We start from the raw sequence: 15,387 nt of genomic DNA, 5'->3' as shown, positions 1-15,387 counted from the left end.
ATTACCATCTACAGTGCATTTGGAAGAAGAACTGGGTAAGAAAAGGACTAGGGTGTATTAGAGAATGGTGAGGATTATTTAGTATTCTGGTAACCAAATCACACAACAGCCACTTCAGGCTTCCACTAAACACGATGACAATGTTTCAACAGGCAGTTAAAGTCATCTGTTGCCTAGAAGTCTATTCAGCATATCCTCTAATTAGAGAAGGTACAAGTTTATGGCAGCAATATTTGCTGGGTTTGTCAGAACCTACTTTGTGGCAAAAGATCACTACAAAAAAGGTGACTATGTGCATTTTCTGTTAGGATATTAAATACATTAATAAATTAAATAAGTTAAATAATTTCTCACAATAGGAAATTAAGTAAATAATATACAGTTAAAAATACACTAAATTGTTTCACTGGAAATAAATTTAAATAATAACATATATGCTGGGATGAACAGACAAAAAAGCAGCACAAAGCTTATTTATAAACACAAATATAACATGATAAAATTATGATACCTTATCAATTCATTTTCAATAACTACAGCTGTGCAGAATGTATTAAGATTCAAATTAGTTTTCTTAATCAGTTCTTGAATTTTTTGTTCTAGATAGGTTTTTCTGTTAGGATCAAGTACAGGATAAAATTGTCGTGTTTTATATCTTATTGGCTTCTTACATAGCTCTTTTCCTTCATACAGAATAACAGGATGATGCCTAAAAAAAATCACAAAATACATATATTAAATATACATAACTCTTTATAATTTTAGAAAATATTTAGATATTTAGAATAACTTGAAAGAATGTGGATCTAACTCCTTATCATTGTACTAAAAAAAGTAACTGACTATGCTAATATGTCCTGGTGTTGGATGCTGGATATCTAAATATTTAGGATGGCAATTCCAGACTAAAGTGCTATCAACTGACATACTTGATTATTATTTTTTTTTTTTTTAACTCATCATCATTATCATCATCATCAAATTCCTGCCATGTACCCTCAAGGGGTGTACAGGATATGATAGTACTACATAAAAAAATTTTTTTTTTTTAACTGCATACAGATTTTATGCCTTTTTGTTAATTGTTTAGTGTATTCTTAAAGCAACAGCTTATAATATGTAGTATAATAATGCAATATACAGAAATTTACTGACTAATTAAGTTAGAAAGTTAGCTATTATTGAAACAACTTATCTTTAAAAAGCATTATTGTGATCAGCATCAGTTCTAAAGAATGTAAAAGACAATTTCAAGTAAAAATGTTTTCATCCATGCTGTGAAAATTAATTGTAAATCAAAAATTACTTGACAATTCATAACATCTATACACTAATTTAAATTTATATATTGGTTAGACTTATGTGCTGGTTTAAAATCATTATTAGGTTTCATGGAATGAATACAGTACATATAAATTATTAAACACAAGTTTAATTGCTCCTATATTTCATCTCAGTCACTGAGACATTGTCATGGAAGCAACATAAAAATTATAAAAACACACACAAAAATACACAAAACAATAAGTGAAAAAATTAGACTGAGAGACTCGAGTCCCATGAGTGGTACCCTCTCTCTGTGGATGCTGTTTGCTAGCCTTAGCTGTTGAATAGGAGGCCTAAGAATTTAAGTTTCTCAAATCTTGGGAAGTTTAACACAACATTTTATTGAGATTTAGTTCATTTTTTAAAATCTGCTGAAGATTCTAAAAACAAGTCTTTCAAGTTTGTATTTGTTGCAATGAAGCATAGTAGTTTTTTCCATTTAATTCTATGCAAGGTATCCAAAGCATGGTCAGCTAGACCTGACTTACCATACTTATGGCAGCAGATGCATTTCTTGTATTCTTCCAGGCAGATGTTAGCAGATCTCCCTGTCTACCCATAACATGAGATTTATTGAGATTTAGTTCATTTTTTAAAATCTGCTGAAGATTCTAAAAACAAGTCTTTCAAGTTTGTATTTGTTGCAATGAAGCATAGTAGTTTTTTCCATTTAATTCTATGCAAGGTATCCAAAGCATGGTCAGCTAGACCTGACTTACCATACTTATGGCAGCAGATGCATTTCTTGTATTCTTCTAGGCAGATGTTAGCAGATCTCCCTGTCTACCCATAACATGATAAACTGCAAGAACAAGGAACTTTGTAAAACATGTGGAACAGAGAGAGGAGATAGTGAATCCTTCGGATAGCAGATGAGGGCAGCAAACTTCAGCTGAAGTTTGAATGCAGTGCAGAGATTGTACTTCTTTGGAGTTCTGGCTATTTTTTCTGAGGTGCTCAGGATATAAGGAACAATGATAGCATTACTATAGCCTGCATGCTGAGAGGGAGGAGGAACAATTAATTTGTTGATATTCTTTGCATTGTGTCCACTGGACAAGAAGGTCTGACGAATAAAGGAGAGTTCAGCAATAAGAAAAGCCTGGATAGAAAAGATTGGAGGCTCTGTTAGAAGGGTTTTGATAACATCATATTGCTGAGAGGAGGGAGGATTGGAAAGTTTGTGTATGTATCTACCCAAGCAGATGGGTCTTCTGTAAACTGAGAAAGAAAGGGTTCCATTGGGAAGACATATGATTAGAGTATATATAGGAGTGATTAAACTTATGTTTAATTATTTATATGTGTTTATTCATTCCATGAAACCTAATAATAAACATCATTAATGTTTTGAACTGATCAATGTGTAAAGGCCAATAAATTATATATACATCCAATTCTTCATTTACATGGTAGATTGGTTTCAGAAAAAACCATGTAAATGAAAACCGTGTAAAAAAGAATGCAGTGCATATGAAAAAATAGAGGGAATGGTTCCAGATGTGAAACCCAATACAAACAATAGGTTATTTTCAAACAAAACATATGAAAATCATTGAATAAAACTCTATTTAATTTTAATGGAATATTTTTTTAAATACTTATTTAAAGTGTATATATATATATATATATGTATCTTTCTTAAAAAAAATAGTGTGTCACTAATGTAATGGGCTCCTTGAGTTTGTTGTTGGGAGGGGTTGGAGAAAAAGAATCTCATGAAAATTTTTGGATAGCCATTGTTTGTTACAGTTTCAAAGATGAGGTCTAATTCATTTTTTAAAGTTTTATCATCTCTTTTGATGCAAACTGCTTTCTTTTTCAACATATGTATAAGACTCAACTTTTGTGAAATGTGATGTAATGAAGAAAAATGCAGGTAATGGCCAGTATGGGTCGGTTTGCAGTAAACCTTTAAGTCAATATTGCCATCCATTTGTTTTGTGATTAAGATGTCCAGAAACAGTAATTTTCTTTCCCTTTCAAGTTCTAAGGTAAACTTGATATATCAGATTTACTCGCCGTTACAACACATGTATCACAATTAGGGTTAGAATCACCTGTTTCATTTGCTTTTCTTTTCAAAGTACTAGTTCTAAGCCCCTTTTCCATTATGAAAAAACATTTCCGAAAAATATATAAATACTGGGGCTAACTCATGACACACTTTGTCCAAGTATCACTCAGCACTTCTGAAGATATACTGAGCCTTGGTTGAAGGAGGAAAATCTTCAATAATAAAAATCAATAAACAACAAACAATTGGTTGAAACATGGATAACACATGTTTACTCCAAATCTGACAAAACAGCAAGGGAAGGCAGAAGCAATAAAACCATATTGTTGTTCACTTCACTTCACCCCTCTTTTATTACTCATCATTCTGCAGCTATTCGCTGGTTTTTTTAAATATCCATTTTATTTCAATAATTTTTACTTACTTATTCAATTTTTTATCCAACCAAAGTAAATTTAATTTTGCTTTGTTTGGATAATTAAAAAATATATATTTATTTATTTAATTTAAGTCTGCCTGCAGACCACAGGCAGACTTAAATTAAATAAATCCATTCTCACAGCCTAATTAATATCTAACCCAATCAACACCTGATATACCTCTGATTCTTTCACTTCCAATTCTCCTAATACTTGCCTCCCTTCTAGATATTGCACCACATCATTTACACCAGCACGATATGCACTGATAAAGTGCTCATTCAATAATTCCACTGTATTCTTTGCAACTGCTTTTCTGCTGCCATGACTGTCCACCAGTATCAGTCTGCCATAATTATTCTTTCTCTTGCTTGCCATCTAGCAGAAAAAATTCCCTCAAGTTCACATTGGCCTGACCAGTCAATCTTCTCTCATATTGCACCTTTTTTTTCTTTACCATAGTCACCTATGGTAAATCAACACCAACTGTCTTGTACCTCCTCCATAACGTTTTCTTTCCCAATACAGCTTACTTGATTTCACTATTCATCCATTTCACTCCTACTTTATTTACTCTCTTAATCCTTGGTATGCAGTTATTCATTGCTTGTGTCAGATACTGCCTTGTGAATTCCCATGCACTGTCAACACCTTTTCTGCTCATCTCATCTCAGCATATTCTCATAATACATGAGTTGATCCAAACACAATATCTTATGTACCTCAACTTCCTCTACCCCCCCCCCCTATGTCCACATTAACCCTTGTCATGTCTATTACTGTAATATCTTCACCTGAATGATACACTCATGCAAAATGATTACTCAATAATTCAATTATTTTTGTCTGATTCAGTTATCTCCCTACCATATGAATTCATCAAAATCATTCTACTATGATCATCTTTTTTTACTTGCTACATACTGAAAAAATTCTTTCAGATTATTCTTTGATTACTTGGCTAATCTCCTTTCATACTCTGAGTTTGCCTCCATTACCATACCAGTCACTCTTCTGGCCTGTGCTTTATAGGAATCTTTATATGGACTTTTTCAATTGAAGGTGAGTTAGCCGATCTCATATGGAGGTAGCAGGGTTTTTTCTCCCGGAAACTCTGGTTTTTCATCCTGCATACAGACAAATTGGCCCTTCAGAACACACGCAATTTACAGACAAAAAATACTAGCTGTGGTGGTAGTGGTTGTGGGCAGTACATGGCGTTGATGTAGGTGATTGGTAGTAGAGGTTCTGTGTAGTAGTGGAGATGGAGAGTTGTACAGTAGATATCCTCCCGCGATAAGTCTTGAGACTCCTTGGAGGTGTCACGAATAATAATAATAATAATAATAATAATACTGCTCATACTTGCTGGTCACCTATATTTATGAATCTTCTTTTTCTTTTTAACTCCTGCTCAATGCTGCAACTCATCCATTTAATTCCCAATTTATTAATTCTTATAACTTTTGGTATGCAATCAGGTACTTGTTCCTTCAAACATCCCTTTACCACTTCCCATACATTACTATATCTTTCCTCTGAAGTATGTCTTCCCATAGTATCTCTCTAAGCAATTATTCCCATAATTTCCCATAGTTTCCAGCTCTGTAATTCCACATGAAACTCTTCTTTATTGGAAATTCCACATGCTTGGCCACCTCCCAGGTCAAAACTGAATGATTGCTCTCATCGATTGGCAGCAATATAGCCACTTAGTTAGACACAGATCTTAAGATGTAACCATAAGGTCTAGTGCTCTTGATTTCCATAGTTTCCATTACATGCTGCCTTAGGTAAGTGTTCTTAAGATGCTGCATAAATTCCATTTTCTTCTGCCCATATGACCTTTCTCCTTCCACTTTATATCCCCAAAATTCTTCATAATCCCCATAAGTCACCCATAATAATTACCCACCCTCCACTTATTGAATTTATTTGCTGATACATATCACTCACATCATCCAGTGGCCTATAGCAGTAGCTAACCAAATACTTTTCCTGTTAGCCTGTATCTCACACCAGACAGCTTCAAATGCACTGTTTTCCATCTTACTGACCCCCTGTTGTACTCTCACTCTTTTAGGGTGCAATACTAATACTGTCATTTAAATGCTCATATGCTAACATGTGGAATGGACCACAAAATCTCTCTACTGAAAAACATAAAGTGCACTGTATTTTCACTCTAACTGACAATGAGAAACAGTAATTTTTTTTTTACTTGTTTCTGTGGCTACACCATAAGAAAACATATATATATGAACACACACACACACACACATTATTATTATTATTATTACGTGACACCTCCAAGGACTCATCGAGGAAGGGCACCAACTCTACAGCTCTCTGTCTCCACCACTCATCAAACCACCAACTACAATGAACTGCAACTACTATCATTATCTACACCAATATTTTCACAGACAATTACAAACATCCATGACCACGGCAAGATTCGAACCCACAGTCTACTCTCCAGCCAAAAGGCTGTGGGTAATAATCTTAATAAATAATCTTATCTAACCAGGCTTAGATAAGATTATTTCAAAGAGAGAAATCTTGATTGGTTTAGCATGATATATAATATGAATTACCATAGAATACAATTACCATAGAACCAATTCCCAATTACCATAGAATACAATTACCATAGGTCATCAATTTCTTGTTTAACAGGAAAGTGGTCTTAGAGGGAGGTGGCTAGTAGTATACTGCACCAGTTCAGTAAAAATAAAAAATAATTAAATAATCTTCATTCTGCCAAAATAGTTGACAGTACCAGTTTAGCCCTAACTTTTGGCAATTGGTTAATGTTAATCTCCACTTTTAATCACTGCTGCTGAAGCAGAGTGCATTTCTAGCCATGTGGCAGATGAAAGATGACATAAGAATGTAGCATACTACAGTCACTATTTCATATACCCATCTTAACTAGCGTTATTGTGTTTGCTTCTAAAGTCAATTTTCTGAGTTGAAGGATTACTGGTCTGAGTTTTTTCCCAAAATAAACTAAAGATTGACTAACTTAGACAATGACTGAAATAAAAAAAAAAAAAATTGCTCTAGTCAGTGACTAGAATCAAACCTATAATAAGTGTTTCTTCATTATGGAAATTAGCATAAGGCTGTGCAGGCACCTCACTGTCAACAAAATAAGAGCTTCATTGACATTTATTTATTTATGATTGTCCACTGTGGATATGATAGTAACAAAAAAACATAAGTAGACCTCACAGTTTACTGATATAACAGATAGCTACACACTGAACCACAACATTACTAAAAAACTCTAGGACTGACTTCAGTTGTTTTCTTCAGTCATTTTTGCTCAGTGTTGGTGCCTGCGTGCATATTTCATTAATTTTTATGCTCCCTGAAGATGGTAATGTAACATTACCGAAATATTGGAAGTATTAATTAAAGTTATTTAGTTAATATAATCATATATGTTGTTCTTTCCTTAAAATTAACAGTTATTACTAAAAAACAGAAGTCAAGCATAGTGCATACTGAGATATATAACAGAATCCATCGTTAAAAGAAACAGCGCTAAAAAAGATTATGGGAAAAGTATAAAGAAGGTGGTTAACAATTGCATAAAGAATATAAAGTACAAGCCAGTCAAGTGACTAGAACAATAGGATAGATGAAAATACAATATGAAAATAAGAACAAAGAAAATTTCAGATTTCTTTCTTTCCTTCTTTTCCTTGGTATGCAGCCAGTATGACAAGGCATGATTACAGAAAATGATATTTGTTGGATAAAGTGACTAGGATAGAATATATAATAAAAATGTCTAAGATATTAAACATTTAAGATATTTATTATCACTTTATCAACATATCAACATATTATCACTTTATCAACAGTGGCAAAAATGATTTTAGTGCTAGGTAGAGGAAAGAAAACTGAAAGACCAGAAGTGAGTGAATTTTTTGAATATTAAATAGTCTAGTAATATGTAGTAATATACTGCTTACCTAACGCTATCCCGTTGTGCTTGGGTTCCTTCTGCAAATGTATCTTGTAGATGCAGGCTCTTCCATAAAGGCCGTAATACAGCTATAGAGTTTAGTATGGAAGTCACAGAACTAAAACATAAAATGAAAAAAAAAAAAAAAAAAAAATGTAGTCTACTGATTTTTCCCTGTATGTGAATTAACTGAATTAATTATATAGACAAGCAGACAACAAATTCATACTTTATTTTTTCTGATTGATAATTATAAGGTTTTTAACTCATAAAACTGTTCATTTATGCTAGATGTATTTCTTCAACATGTTTTGCTGTCTATATGGTTAACCATCATCAGGAAGTTGCTTAACATAAATGAAAAATGACAAAAAATAAATTTTCTGACAGCAGTTAATATCTATAAGTTGAAAAGAATGGAATAATAGTTTAATCATGGCGTAGGAGATTACTGGCATAGGAGAGGTCTTTAATGTTCTTCTTCTTCTTCATGTAGCTTCCTCAGCGAGAGGGTGCAGCACCATGACTTTCCAGTTCTCTCTGTTGGTGGCTTTCCTTTTTGTTTCTGCATAGCCAGGTGATCCTGTCCATGATCTTATATCTTCAAGCCATGTCTTCGTTTTTTGCCTCTTGATCCTTTTCCCATAATTTTTCCTTCTAAAACTGTTAATATCCTCTGTCCTGCTGAACCTCTCAGTACATGTCCTGCCAATCTCATCTTTCTCTTCATCATTTCCTGTAATAAAGATCCCTATGTTCTCATTGTCTGTAGGATATTCTGTATTTGTCACATGTTCTGTCCATGGGATTTTCAGAGCTCTCCTATAGCACCACATTTCAAAGGTCATTTGCTTTCCATCTGCAGTAAAGTAGGTGCCTAAATATTTGTATTCTGTTGCCTTACTCTCTTCTTGAATATCCAGGTCTCACTTCCATATGTGAAAATTGGCCAGCCACACTAATGTTCTTATCATTTTTTTCTTTGTCTCGATACTCACAGAACTTCTGAGCAGATCTTTATTTTTCCAGAATGCATCTTTAGCTTTGGTTGTTCTTATTTTTATTTCTTTATCTTGCTTTCCATCTGCAGTAAAGTAGGTGCCTAAATATTTGTATTCTGTTGTGTATTCTGTGTTCAATTTTCATAGTGTTCATGAATATTTCTGGCTCGGATCTGCTTTCTTTTGAGATTTTCATAAATTTGGTGTTTTTTTTTTGCATTAATATCTAATCCAAATTCTTTACCTTCCTCAATTAGTAGCTGCAGTAATTTGATTAATTTGTTTCTGTTTTCTGCTATTAGATATGGTATCATCAGCATATCTAAGATTGTTGTATTTTATACCATTGATACTAATTCCTGTTTTTTGTTTTTCAATCTTTTTCATCACTGTCTCACTATAGATATTAAATAGATTTGGTGAAAGGATACAACCTTGTGTAACTCCTCTTTTTATTTTCACTTCAGAAGTCTCAGAGTTAAACAGCTGCATTTTCTGTTTGGTGTAAATCATTTTTATAATCTTAAGTACATGATCTTCTATGTCAAATTTATCTAATATACTGAACATTTTATTATGTTTTACCAGGTCAAAAGCCTTCTGAAAGTCTACAATGCATATGTAAACGTTCCTATTTCTTTCAAGTGATCTTTCTATTTGTATTTTTAGTTCCAGAATAGCATTAATGGTTCCCATTCCTCTTCTGAAGCCTTTCTGTTGTTCACTCAATTCACTGCTTATGGCTCTTTCAATTTGTTTGTTAACGAAGGTTAAAATAATTTTAGATGCATGGGATATTAGGCTCACAGTTCTGTAATCCTCACAATTTTGTGCATTATGTTTTTTTGGAATTGGTATACAGATAGATGTTGTAAAAACGTCAGGTAATTGTATTTTTTATAATGTCCCGAATGGATTTCACTAAATAATTGTTATTATTGCCAGTCAAAGCTTTCAGCAGCTCAGCCAAAATATTATTACACCCATGGGGATTTATTATTTCGAAGATTCTTGATTATATGTTCTACCTCCTTTCTTGTGGGTAGAGTGGTATCTGTTGTTATGTTTAACTTAAGGTGTCGTGAATAATTCAACATGTTACCATTATCATCATTATAGAGATCTAATAAGTACTCCACCCATCTTCTATTTAACTTTTCCTTATCAATGAGTATGTTTCCATCTTTGTCCTTGATGTTATTAGACTATGTGCATTTTGTTTTTCCATTAAGTTCTTTCACTTTCAGGAATGCTTCTCTGGTTTTGTTCCTATTTTGTAATTCTTCTATCTCAGTGCACTGCCTATTTATTCTATTTATCCTTTAATGTTACACATGCTAATTAATGACTTCCAGATGTCATGAAGGATCATTCTTTGATTTCTATTTAGTGTGCCTTTTGTGCAAATGACCTAGGAGGACTTCTTGATCAACCTGTCGAAGTAATTCTCTTCTAAGTAGGGCATGGAGGATGCTTGCCAATTTACCTTGTAATGCTATTTGAGGATGTGTGTAACAAGTACACTTTTTTTTCTTCCCATTTGTTTTCAAGAGTGCCTATATGTTTAGTTTACCTTTTTACAGGTAAACTAAACATAATCTGTTCATAATCTGACAGTTCAAACATCCCAATTGTTCAAAAACTGTATGTCCTTCAGGAAATGATACCTATAGCTTTTACAGTTTATCTTCAAACATTAAATTTTGACTTACTTTTGCAATTTGTTATTATAACATGTTTCTATGTAGTCAAAAGCTTCACTGCATCCTAAAATCCCACAATAATTGTCATAACACATCTTAAATTTATACGTAGTTCATGCATTCAACATTCTCTAGTTATGCATTCCAATCACCACTCATTCTTTATACAACAACAACAACAAAAAAAACAAAAAAAAAAAAAAAACTTGACATTCCTACTCATTATCCCCTTATGCAATTATCAGGAATATCTTCTCCTTCTTACTCCTATCCTCTGAAAAATCACTCCAACATCTATCCAATAAGTTCCTCTCAATAACTTGTATACCTGAATTACATCAATCCTTCTATGATACTCTGCAATTTATACTTCCTCAATATGATCTTTTTACAACCTGCATTTCACAACTGTGAAATTACCTTAGTTACTTTTCTGCCCTTCAGAAGTCTACAGTAACTGCCCAGAAACTAGGTGACAAGATCTATTCATAGTAATCCATGCATAGTCTGAATGGTTGGTTGTTTTGAATTTATGGCTGAAGCAACTAAGGCTATGAGGCAAGTGAATTAGGTATGATAATTGCATGCATTCTTCTGGCCAGTTGCCACTTTTGTAGGATGAAAAACCCCTGTTTCTGGAGGACCAACTCTGTCCTTCTATATAAGTCTTAAGATAACTTAACTGCATGGCATGATCAACATTGTATATGCAGGAACAAACACTGCCTTGCCACTACTTAAAAATTCTCCCCCTCCTAACACAACAGCAATACTCTTGGTTGTGGTGTTCATCAACTTTGCAAAGTGCCCTAGGAACAATCCAGATTTTCCGAGTTACTGTCAAACCAAGTTTCCCTGTATTAGAGAATCTGAAGCTATGGTTATGTGATGACTTAATGTCACATATTCAAAGTATCTGGATTTTGAACTTTGCACTTGTAATATATATTTCAGCAGTCCACCTCAAGATATAAGTAATCATTAATTGTGTGGAACTTACCACAAGTGAAAGAGCAACAGTACACCCCATTGTATTTGGAGCTCTTTTCAACTATTATCAAATTAGTTCATTTAACTATTGAATGTGGATTCTCAGGAAAATGGATAAGTGGTGACTCACTATATGTTTTTCATATAGCCACCTTCTCCTTCTCAATGTTACTTGTTATTAAGGACAAGAAAATGTTTGGGAGAATAAATACTTTATTTTGTAGATTACTAATTTCATTTTTATTCTTTCTTTTCTTTCTCTTACAAGCCAAAAAACCTTAACTTATATTTATAAGCAACAAAATGAAATATCAGTTATATGTTATATACTGTATATGTGCTTTATGACTCACCTATGTTTTGGTGGTTCCACTGAACCAATAAGAGGACATGGATCGCCAAGTAAAGTGCGAAGACATAATGAAGCTGATTCAGAAGTAGCAGGAATACAATATCCTCCCTGTTTTAATTTCAAAAATGTTATAAATTATATATTTAGTTTAATCCTTTATCCAAGTGTAAGCAAACAAAGTTTGCACCTGAAGTATCTTCAGGACTGGGCATCTCATGGCAAAAGTGGACTGACTTCTCATCACTTGCCTTAATATCCCATAATGCAAAGCACATCTCCTTGCAGACATGTATAATGCTATGCATTATGGGAAGTGTCACTACCCAGACCAGTTTCAACCTTTATTGAGGTCTCTTCAGTGGGAGCCAGACACAGAGGCGATACCAAGGTTGAAGCAATGCAAAAGTCATATTTCCATATATCAGTTGCCAAAAGGTGTCACACCTTATTATTAAATTACTCCAGATTAGAGAAAGATGTTGAAAGTTTTTTCACTTGGTTAGACTATAAATTATATATTTAGTTTAATCCTTTATCCAAGTGTAAGCAAACAAAGTTTGCACCTGAAGTATCTTCAGGACTGGGGCAACTCATAGCAGAGGTGGACTGACTTCTCATCACTTGCCTTAGTAAGGCTAGTGATGAGAAGTCAGTCCACCGGTTGGTGACTTGATTCCAGGGAAGCAGAGTTTCTGCCCAGGGTGATGGATAGCAATGCTGTAGCCAATGAAGTTTTAACTGAGGCTCGGGTGTTGCTGTTACCCTTGGGTTGAGGGGTAATGAATGGCAATGCTGTAGCCAATGAAGTTTTAACTGATGCTCAGCTGTTGCTGTTACTCCTCAGATGAGATATGAGCAGCTCTGCTCAGTGGTGGGGTGGGCCTGCCACTGGGTAGAGCCAATGCTGAGAGTTCTAAGTGACAGGGTGAGCCTGTTGCTGGGTGAAACAATGCTGAGTTAAAAGATCCTTTGGGTCACTCATTGTTGGGTGATCACGAGTTTTTTGAGAGGTAACCCTGATACAGAGAAACCGGTCTCAGTAGTGACCCTTCCCATAACGTATAGCATTATACATGTTTGCAAAGAGATGTTATCTCTTTGCAATGTGCTTTACATTACAGAATGCTAAGGCAAGTGATGAGAAGTCAGTCCACGACTGACTGGAGATCTGGGTATCTCCAGGCACAAACTTTGCTTGCTTACACTTGGATAAAGGATTAAACTAAATATATAATTCATAGTCTAACCAAGTGAAAAAACTTTCAACATCTTTCTCTAATCTGCATTATAGGCGGTGACCCTTCCTATAATGCATAGCATCATACATGTCCTCAAGGAGATGTGCTTTGCATTATGGGATACTAAGGCAAGCCGAGAAGTCAGTCCACCTTTGCAACGAATTGCCCCACTCCTGAAGATACTTCAGGTGCAAACTTTGTTTGCTTACACTTGGATAAAGGATTAAACTAAATATATAATTTATAGTCTAACCAAGTGAAAAAACTTCCAACATCAAAAATGTTGTTTAACATGACCTATAAAGAAACTGCTTACATTCTAAAATATGAAAAATAACAAAGTACTTTTCAAAAATTCAACTTTTAATAACAATAAAAATGTTGCAGGCATAGACTTCTGTGGATAATTGGTTCAAAAGATATATTTTGATGATTACACCACATTTTTTATTATTCAGTTATATAAAATACTGAAATAATAGTTCCCAACAAGTTTCATAAATCGTAGGATTTACATCTTCAGGGGATAAATAGTATAACTTAAAGTTTAAACAAGAGAATTAATAAATACAAATCATAACCGTCTGGCTATTCATAAACTCAAATAACAGAATGCAGATATAAAACGTTATTGACGTTGAACAATACTGGATGATGTCATGTGTTCTTGTTCTTGTTCATACAGTCCGAGCTCAGATTGAGGTAGATTTTATTATTAGAGCTGACCACACTTGGTGGAGAATTAAATCTTGATTTTTATTGCATTGGGTGGTTTTTTAGCATATTAGCAGCTTCTTTAAATTTTCTTATATAACTGTTGTTTTCTATGTAAGACATCATCGTTTTTGCCACGTTGGTGTTCAGCAAAAGAGAACAAAAAACGGGTCTTGCTTTCCATACCACATCCACTGGACACGATGTACTCTGACAAAAAACGACAATGTCATACATAGAAAACAACAGTTATATAAGAAAATTTAAAGAAGCTGCTAATATGCTAAAAAACCCAACCCAATGCAATAAAAATCAAGGTTTAATTCTCCATCAAGTGTGATCAGCTCTAATAAAAAATCTACCTCAATCTGAGCTCGGACTGTATGAACAAGAACAAGAACACGTGACATCATCCAGTATTGTTCAACATCAATAACGTTTTATATCTGCATTCTGTTATTTGAGTTTATGAATAGCCAGATGGTTATGATTTGCATTTATTAATTCTCTTGTTTAAACTTTAAGTTATACTATTTACCCCCTGAAAATGTAAATCCTGCGATTTACGAAACTTGTCGGGAACTATTATTTCAGTATTTTGTATAACTGAATAATAAAAAATGTGATCACCAAAATATAACATTAAAAATGTTATTAAAAGTCGAATTTTATATAGTCGTTTTATATAATTTTATATAGTCGTTTTATATAATTTTATATAGTCATTTCCATGACTATATAAAACATCACAAGAGAAAACACTAATAAGTATATTTCTTTTTTTTTTTTTATGTACATTTATTAAACATGATTTCATAACTTACGAATGCCTTAATCTCAGTGATTAGCAATCCAAATATTACTATTAAGATAATGAAATACAATAATTATATGAAATGAATCTGCATGTAGATAAAAACACTAGCAAATGCCAATTGGCCAAATTAACATGATTGAAGCACAGCAGTTATGGCTAAAACAATGAAACATCTGTAAGTTAAAATATTATGTTTAATGAAGATACTGAAAAAGTAACATGTTTATCTTATAATTCTACATTATCATTTATTAATAAAATATTTAATTACTTTTCATTATTTATTATAATTACTCTTTGTGTCTTCAAATGACAACTTACACATGGACTTAAACATGTAAGGACAAGAAGATATTTGGGAGAAAACTTTTAACTTACAAACTGCCATACTTACCAAAAAGTAAAGTTTTAGAAAGTTTTTTACCTTGGGTATAATATATGTTAAAGATGCCAAGCTATTTTAAACCTGGTTTTACTCAAATTTCCCAAGTAAGCAAATAGGCAAATAAGTCTAGTTTGCGCCTGCACGTATTGCAAGTCTAGGTGACCCACAAAGTAGTGCAAGTCTAGGCACTCATGGTATAGGTGGAATAAGCTCTGATCACTATTCTTAATATTTACCCTTTATGCAAAGCCCATCTCCTTGAGGAGATGTATGATGCTATGCATTAAAGGAAAGGGGCCACTACCCAGACTGGTTTCGACTTTTATTGAGGTCTCATCAGGTATTTCTAAGCCTGGCTCCCAGTAATGAGACCTCAATAAAGGTTGAAACTAGTCTGGGTAGTGGCCCCTTGCCTTTAATGCATAGCATCATACATCTCCTCAAGG

At 33.6% G+C, this 15,387-nt stretch overlaps 1 protein-coding gene across 3 annotated transcripts in view; it reads right to left on the bottom strand.

Moving 5' to 3' along the window:
* The window catches only part of LOC150098116 (polyamine deacetylase HDAC10-like), a 420,755-nt gene that overhangs the window by 190,962 nt on the left and 214,406 nt on the right, over window positions 1–15,387 (bottom strand). For all 3 annotated transcript variants that reach the window (XM_090406206.1, XM_090406205.1, XM_090406204.1), the window contains 3 exons: window positions 11,789–11,895; window positions 7,749–7,859; window positions 512–709 (listed from right to left, as the gene is read on the bottom strand). In XM_090406206.1, coding sequence (XP_090262332.1) covers window positions 512–709; window positions 7,749–7,859; window positions 11,789–11,895 — 416 coding nt within the window. The remainder of the gene's footprint in view (window positions 1–511; window positions 710–7,748; window positions 7,860–11,788; window positions 11,896–15,387) is intronic.

This window comes from Typopeltis vanoorti, chromosome 16 (assembly GCF_054136105.1).
Source record: "Typopeltis vanoorti isolate ZY-2024b chromosome 16, IOZ_Tvanoo_1.0, whole genome shotgun sequence".
NCBI lineage: Eukaryota > Metazoa > Arthropoda > Arachnida > Uropygi > Thelyphonidae > Typopeltis > Typopeltis vanoorti.
Note: the sequence above shows the minus strand (reverse complement) of the source record. Positions and strands in the feature narration are given on the sequence as shown.